At 46.7% G+C, this 8,882-nt stretch overlaps 1 protein-coding gene across 1 annotated transcript; it reads left to right on the top strand.

The window, feature by feature from the left end:
• The first annotated feature begins 639 nt into the window (after positions 1-639).
• LOC147708151 (uncharacterized) lies at positions 640-7,725 on the top strand. The gene is given in 3 exon segments (XM_086925713.1): positions 640-2,202; positions 4,799-5,301; positions 7,371-7,725. Coding segments are annotated over 3 exon segments (2,421 nt in total).
• The last annotated feature ends 1,157 nt before the right edge of the window (positions 7,726-8,882 follow it).

Genomic DNA, 8,882 nt, shown 5'->3' with positions numbered 1-8,882 from the left:
CGATATTACATTTTTCTAGTCGATATTTTTGTAGTCTATATTATGTCTAGTCGATATTATGTCTAGTCGAAATTAAAAACTCGATATTATGTCTAGTCGAGATAAAAAACTCGATATTATGTCTACTTACCGACGTGGGGAGAAAGGTGGAGGAGGAGGCTGGAGGGCAAAGGACTTTGGGGTTTATGGTACAAATAGAGTTGTATACGCTGCATGAGGAATAACGCATTTGTTTTTCCCTTCCCATGTCCCTCACTACCCCTACTCTTCCTCCTACTTTAAACTCTACCACTAGTCTCGGTGAATCCCAGGTTATTGGTGACGGGAGCACATATTAGAGCTTTAAGAATTTATACAGTTCGTGACGGTAGTGTTCCTCTGTTTGCTTTTTGGGAAACGTCGGTATGGGTTATCCTACGGAAAGAGTGACCAGGAGAGAGAGACCGAAGACCGCGCCCTTCATCCTTTGTTGTTTGCTGCCAAGTATTTTGCAACTGTTTAACTCTTTTGAAGCGTGAATAAAACGCCTAGTGTGATACTGTCATTGACTGTCTGATGCTTGCGATAGAGCTCCCTTAAGGAAAAGGTGTTGAACGCTTACAGTGGTGTCAGAAGTGGGATACCGTCATTTGATACAAAATGACACAACCAGTGACAGTGCAAGACATGATAACGCAACTGGCAGAAGGTCAGAGACATTTTCAATTAGTGTTTGAGCAGCAAAATAAGAATGCACAAAAAGAAAGAGAGTAATTTCAAGAGGCCATGAAAGAGCAAGCAATTCTGTTAACAAGTAACCAGAAAATACAAGATACAGCTATTCTACGTCTTACAGATGCAATTTCTAATGCCTGTGTTCACCCTAATATACCAGGCAGTGTGTTACAGAAATTTCAAGTAGGAGAAGATCCAGATTTCTTCTTTACTAATTTTGAAAGGGTTGCTACCACCGCTACTTGGCCTGCAGAAAGATGGGGACAATATGTAGCATCGTTATTGTCTGGGGAACTGCAGGCGGCATACCAAGCCGCTAACCTAGCGGGAGTAACTCCTTACACAGAGATAAAGAAGGCAATCTTAGAGAGATTAGGGTGTGACCAAGAGTATTATAGGGCACGCTTCCGTAAAGAGAAATGGGTTACAGGTGATAATCCCCGAGCGCTGTTTTACAGGGTCCGAGACTTGGGGAATAGGTGGCTTCAACCTCATACTACCACAATGGAGGAAGTCAAGGAACAAGTTTTTCTGGAACAATATCTGGAGGCTTTACCTGCGAATACTAGAGCCTGGTTAAAACAACACCCTGGGTTAACGTCCCAATCTGCTATTGAACTAGCCTGTGCTTACCATAGGTCTCCAGATTTCAAGGCCCCTACTGGGAGAGCCCCTATTGTGTTCCCTAAAACTGCACCTAGAGCTCCCAATGATAGTGTAGAGAAACGCTCTTTTCCTAACACTAAGCCCACACCTAAGTCCTTCCCAAAAACTAACTCACCTGTTCAGATGGGACCCCAATACTTTAGATGTGCGGAGTGGGGACATATATCACGCAACTGTCCCCTAAACAATAAAGGCTCCGAACCAATGGAAGTGGGTTGGTCCCGAGGACGAGTCTTGGTCACTGGTTTATGTAGAAAGACATACAAGAAAACCATTAGATTAAATGGGAAACCTATTGAGGCTTTACTAGACACAGGATGTCACCAAACAGTAGTAGTGCAAGATTTAGTACCCCTGAACTCTCTATGCGAGGGAGAAACCGTTCTGGTTTCCTGTGTTCACGGAGACGTTAAGGAGTATCCTTTAGCGGAAGTCTTACTTGAAATAGACGGCTATAACCAGGTCCGGAGGGTGGGGGTAGTCCCCAGACTCCCAGAATATATTTTGTTGGGAACAGATCTTCCCCGATTTCATGAATACTTGATGGAAGCATCGGAGCAAGAAGCCAGAGCAGAGTGGCTACAAGAAGCTCTGTTTTCTAGCGAAAACATAGCTCAACCGAGAGACAGAGAACATAAGTCTAAGAATGAGAAAAGAAGGGACAAAGAGAAGTATGCCAGTGTATGCCAGTCTATTGCTTCATGTTTACTTTCTTCCCCAGAGCATGGAGATACTCCTGCACGAAGTTTCCGTGCAGCCCAGAAAGATGACAGCACCCTTACGAATGCCTGGAATCAAGTACAGGAGACTGACTCAGCGAAGGTAGGACCCTATTTTTACATAAAACAGGGATTACTGTATCGAGCAAGTGAAGGAGCGAGTGGAAAGGTAGAACAGTGTTTGGTCCCAGTAGCATTTCGAGAGCAAGCTTTGCAACTAGCACACAATCAGACGGGTGGGGGTCACTACGGACAGGAATTGACACTGAAATATTTATTGGACCGATTTTACTGGCCAGGAGTGTATAGAGAAACTGCCAGGTTCTGTGCCACATGTCCGAAATGCCAATTGATAAATCCCTCAAAAGATAAGAAAGTGCCCCTATGTCCCTTACCCATTATTGATGTTCCGTTTCAGCGTGTAGGAATGGACTTGGTAGGTCCGTTAATTCCTTCAGCTAGAGGGCATCAATATATATTAGTACTAGTGGACTGCGCTACAAGATATACGGAGGCTATACCTCTGACCAGCATTACTACGCTAACTGTGGCTCAGGCTATGATATCTTTCTTCTCCCGAGTAGGATTTCCGTTGGAATTGTTGACGGACCAGGGAACTCCTTTTATGGCGAAACTCATGAAGGAAGTATGTTCCCTTTTGGGGGTCCAACAGATCCGAACAGCAGTCTATCACCCCCAGACGAACGGTCTGGTGGAAAGGTATAACAGAACGATTAAGACTATCCTTAAGAAACTGATAAGCGAAACAGGGAAGGATTGGGACAGGGAGTTACCTTTAGTACTCTTTGCCATTAGAACTCATGAGCAGAAATCCACTGGATTCTCACCATTTGAGTTACTATTTGGGAGAAAACCCCGTACCCTGCTGGATATGGCTGCCGAGCAGTGGACTGAGGAAGATGGTGAGGGGAAACCGCTATTAGGATATATGCAGACCCTTAAAGAAACCTTAGCCACTCTATGGGATACAGTACATCAAAACATGGACAAAGCACAGGGCAGACAAAAAGAACAATATGACAGAAAAAGTCAGTTAAGGGAGTTGAGGGTGGGAGACAAGGTGCTGATTTTGCTCCCCTCTTCTGACAAGAAGTTATTGGCTACATGGCAAGGGCCATATACCATTACTCAGAAAGTTACACCCGTCTCCTATAGAGTAGCAGTACCACATACCAGCAAGGTGGGGCAGACATAGACATATCACATTAACCTACTAAAGAAATGGGAGGAGCCAAGCACAGGACCCCAAGAGACAGAGGTAGTTCAACCCATCATTAATGTAACTATTCACTCACCGCTAGAGTTACCCCAGGAGATTGGGAGGGGTGAGCAGGAGGAACGACCATCTATGGGACCCCGATTGTCTTTAGAGCAAAAACAGCAGTTAGGACAGCTACTTGACCAGTACTCGGAACTTAGTTCGGGAAAACCTGGGAGAACATCCTTGGTCGCTCATGATATTGTTACACCACCAGGAAGGGTGGTAAGAGACCCTATCGTATACCCGAGGCTAGAAGAGAGGCAGTAGAACAAGAAATAGAAAAGATGCTACAGGCAGGTATAATTGAGCCTTCCAAGAGTAAATGGCGCTCTCCCATAGTTCTAGTGCCGAAACCGGATGGCAGTATCCGTTTCTGCATTGACTTTCGCCAAGTAAATGCTCATTCAAAATTTGACAATTATCCCATGCCCGAGTAGACGAGCTAATAGAGAGACTAGGAGAAGTCAGAGTGATGTCCACCATTGACTTAACCAAAGGCTATTGGCAAATACCTCTGACTGATGCAGCTCAAGAGAAGACAGCCTTCTCTACACCCTCAGGGTTATACCAGTTCAAGGTGATGCCATTTGGTCTCCATGGAGCACCAGCCACCTTCCAGAGGCTCATGGACATCTTACTTAAGGCTCATCAAAATTATGCAGTTGCTTATTTAGATGACATTGTTGTATATAGTCCTGATTGGGAGACACATCTAGAGCACCTCAAGAACTTATTTGAAACTTTGACACAGGCAGGATTGACCATGAACCCAAAGAAGACCACTCTGGGTACTCATCAGATAAAGTATTTGGGTTACACCATAAGTGAAGGAACCTTAAAACTCCAAGTCGACATACTGGAAGCCATCCAAAACATTCCTAGACCTACCACTAGAAAGGAAGTGAGAGCTTTCCTAGGGTTAGTTGGATATTATAGGAGATTTTTTCCTCAACTGTCGGACGTGGCCAGCCCTCTCACTGACTTATTGAGAGGAAAACCCTCGAGAGCCAAAATTGGGTGGGGTTCAACCCAAGAGAGGAGTTTTGAAACCCTAAAAACTGTACTATGTAAGGCCCCAATTCTGACTTGTCCCGACTACAAAAAGACATTTGTTTTGCAAACAGATGCCTCAGATAAAGGACTGGGAGCCGTTTTAACTCAACCAGATAATCAAGGATTTCTTAAACCAGTGTTGTTTCTAAGCCGCAAACTATTCCCAAGAGAGACACGATATGCCACTATGGAAAAAGAATGTCTAGCCATCAAGTGGGCTATGGAGTCACTACAGTACTATCTGTTGGGAAGGACTTTCTTTTTAGTTACAGATCATGCTCCCTTAACCTGGTTAGCCACCAATAAGGAAACCAATGCTAAAGTACTAAGATAGTTCTTAGCCTTACATCCTTTTTCATTTCAGACTCTACATATGCCAGGAAAGTTCCAAGGGAACGTAGATTATTTATCCAGATTTCCTACATCTGAATGGCCCGATCGTCCATCTTCAGAAGAGAGGCAATGTGATAGAGAGCATCCTATCACCAAGGCTGCCGGGATTTCCAAGATGGTGTCCACTGGTCCACTCCAGCAAGGGAGATCGAGAGGTCTAGTCTCTGGAGAGGAAGAGCAGAGGCACGGACAGGAGCTAAAAAGGAGCCGTTGGCTCAGGTGTGGGCCATCGGGTGATTGGAGTTGCGGAGGAGGCGAAGCTATGACGGGGAGCTGCACGACGGGAGACGGATCACGTGGAGGAGAAGAGAAGATTCCAGTGGCCGAAAACCACGCGGAGGAGAACCAAGGGAGCAACGGAGCTGGTCCACGGGAGGTTTCCCCAACAAACACCGCGCTCGTATCCGGCTGTCCATCCAAGCAACAGGACACCGCGATACCCATTGCTACGGTCACCGGGGACCGTAGCCCCAGGCAAGTGACGTGGGGAGAACGGGGGAGGAGGAGGTTGGAGGGCAAAGGACTTTGGGGTTTATGGTACAAATAGAGTTGTATACGCTGCATGCGGAATAACGCATTTGTTTTTCCCTTCCCATGTCCCTCACTACCCCTACTCTTCCTCCTACTTTACACTCTACCACTAGTCTCGGTGAATCCCAGGTTATTGGTGACGGGAGCACATATTAGAGCTTTAAGAATTTAAACAGTTCGTGACGATAGTGTTACTCTATTTGCTTTTTGAGAAACGTCGGTACGGGTTATCCTACGGAAAGAGTGACCGGGAGAGAGAGACCGAAGACCGCGCCCTTCATCCTTTGTTGTTTGCTGCCAAGTATTTTGCAACTGTTTAACTCTTTTGAAGCGTGAATAAAACGCCTAGTGTGATACTGTCATTGACTGTCTGTTGCTTGCGATAGAGCTCCCTTAAGGAAAAGGTGTCCAACACTTACAGCTGATTCATAAAGGTGTGTTGATTACACCGTTTTGTTATATCGCCACGCTCGTTCCAGTTTTTTACAGGCAGCGTTTTCCATGCTCAGTTCTGAGGTAAACCATTTAGCTGAGACTCAGCTGGGCGTGGGCCTGAGATTGTATTTCCTAGGTATGGTAGCATCCAATGCTTTTTCCAACCCTGCATTAAATTCAGTCAACATGTTATCTGCCCCCTGGGATTCTAACTGTGACGGCGGCCGGTAGGCTTCCTCAAAAGCCTGTGGAGTAAGTTTGTTCCATGGTCTGTATGCGGTAGGACACCGACCAACAGCCTGATCCCTTTGAGGCCGCGCAGGCAGCAGATATGTAAACTTGATCATCGAATGATCTGTCCATGCAAGAGGCAGTGGAGTATCAAATGTAAACGCCTCTACATTAGTAAAAACTAGGTCAAGAGTGTGACCACCACTATGCGTGGGCCCTTGTATTCTTTGATGGAGACCCAGCTGCTCCATATCAGTAAGGAGTTTCTTAACTTCAGGTAGGGGACCTAATTCACCATGGAAATTAAAGTCACCTAATACCAGAAATGTGTTTGCCGCAAGAGCGTGCGTGGCTATCAGGTCCACAAATGTGTCAGTGAAATCGGTTTTTGGGCCAGGAGGCCGATAAACTAGTGCTTCCGTCCAACGCTGAAAAGATTATTTCAAAAATCCTGATTTCCAAACTCTCATCCAATTGGGAGTTAGTCCAGGAAATGTTAATATGCCGCCTGTAGGCTATAGCAATTCCCCCCCCCCCCACCGTTTTATCCGACCTGTCAAGGTGAATGAGTTTATAATTTTCTGGGATGGCCATGTTAATAGACGGATGATTTGTAGCATTCAACCAGGTTTCCGTCATAAAACATACTTCAGGGGAATAGGTGTTGAGCAAATCCCAGATTTCAAACTGATGTCTGGGAAGGGACCTAACATTGCAAAACATAAAGGTAGGGGCCTCCTCCCTGATGGGCTTCAGGGTGTGTTTAAACACCCTATGGCAAATGAGTTTGTCGCCCTGGAAGGTGCACCTGCTGCAGGCCACCGGGCCTTCTAACTGGACCGGAAATTTTGATGGACAGGTTATCATATCCTCCCAAGAGCTGGATGCAATCCTCCGAAAGTTATGGAGTTCCGCTGAGGAGTAACCTATATTTTTCTGCTGAGTTGTGCATGCCAAAGGTGGAGAGGGGGTCCCGGGCCCTAGCCTCGTCCTGCCGCGGACGGGCTTACCTTTGGCGCACCTTCGGCACGCCAAAGGCACGCCCGCTGCCCGCGTCCGCTGCGCGGAAGCATCCCCGTATTCTTTTATGATGACGCCGCTCTCGTCAGCTGATTGCGCCACGTCCCTCCGCCCGCCTTCAAGGTGGGCGTAGCGTGAGTCAACAGCGTAGTGGGGAGGTGTGGTCTCCACGCCTAATCGGCGGAGCACCGTGGAATCCTGGACTCCAAATGTGCAGTGAGTTTTAAAAAATGCAAAATGCAAACACAGGAAACCAAAAGATAAACTACTTTAAAAATTCAATTAAGCAAGATACCAGAGACCTAACTCCCGGCTTTCCCCCTCAGGAGTGTCAGAGTAGGTGCCTTGGTGCCCCATGTGGATGAGATTGACTACCCAGATCCACATCTCTCTCGGGACCATGATAATTTGACTGTAGAGCAATATTCCATGCTGCCCTTTACTGAGCTTGTGATGGACCCTCCGCAGCTGCTGCCTGGTGAGCTGATTGCCTGTGTTCAGCAACCGGAATCCATCGAGGAAGTGTTGCCATTTTCTGTGGGCCAGCACTTCTTTGGCCCTTCCCAGGTTCTCGACCCAGTTGGTGACCTCTCTGAGTTCATCCAGCATCAGTGCATTTGGGCAGGTTCCTTAGACAACCATTTGGACAAATTCTTCGATTTGCTCTTCTTCTTTGTCTAGCCGCGGGGTTTCTGTCAGCAGGGATTGGGGAGCTAGATAGTCGGCCGGGTTGTTGGCGTCGAGGCAGTAGGAAATGTTCTATGATGGGAAATGTGTAGGGCCAGCGGACAGTGGAAATAGTAGTTTGTGGTCAGTCACCACTCTTCCACCTCTACCTTTATGGCCACAAGTTCAGTGTTGACAGGCACACTTTATAGCCAGAGCCTCTCTCTCTCAATCTGGGCATACCTCCTTTCCATCTCCGAGAGTGCCCTGCTGGTGTTGGTGACCTGATTGTGTTTGCCTGTATGAGCACAGCTCCTAGGCCAACGGGACGGCGTTGACAATTAGCTCTGTTTGTTTCCTTGGGTGGAAATATGCCATGGTTGTTTTGTCCATGAGGGCTTATTGGATTGCCTTGAAAGGCTTGGTATCTTGTGGGCCAAGTCCCAAGATGCACTGGTGCTTGTGAGAGCCCTCAGGAGCTCAGATAGAGAGACCAAATTGTGAATAAAACATCCAGAGTATGTGGCCATCCCAAGAAAACTACAGACCTCCATTAGATTCCTGGGGGTAGGTGTAGTTTAGATGGATATGACCCTTTTTAGATCCATACGGAGACCCTCGTTGGAGAACTGGTAGCTAAAGAATTTTATTGATTCCAGGTAGAATGAACATTTGACTTTCTTCAGTGTGAGGCAACAGTCTGATAGATGGCACAGAGTGTCTCAAAGGTGAACATGCTATTTGAGAATTTAAGAGACTATTCTGATATTAAGGACTCCATCATGCCGGACGGCATCTCCTTGATAGCGTTTTGGAAGACTTTCACCACGAAGGAAACACCAAAACTCAACCTCTTATATCCTCTCAGACCTAAACGCGTGGAGAAGGTTGTATTGTACCTGCTCTCAGGGGCCAGTTTCACTTGATGGTATACAGAATTAAGATTGAGCTTGGAGAACCACTTGGCCCCGTTGAGGTCAGTCATGATATCGTGCATCGTGGGCGAGATGTGGTGCTCTTGCTTGACAACCTGGTTTGGGAGGCGTCAAAATCAAAACACTACCTGACGCGGGTGATGACGACAAACAGTTTGTTTGGTTCAGCGCTTCCACAACGGATGGTGCCATCAAGAGGTCCCTTATCATGCATTTCCCTGGTGCCATGGACATAGT

This window comes from Lissotriton vulgaris, chromosome 6, assembly GCF_964263255.1.
Source record: "Lissotriton vulgaris chromosome 6, aLisVul1.2, whole genome shotgun sequence".
In the NCBI taxonomy this organism is placed as follows: domain Eukaryota; kingdom Metazoa; phylum Chordata; class Amphibia; order Caudata; family Salamandridae; genus Lissotriton; species Lissotriton vulgaris.
The sequence above is the reverse complement of the archived record's forward strand: the minus strand, read 5'-3'. Positions and strand labels throughout refer to the sequence as shown.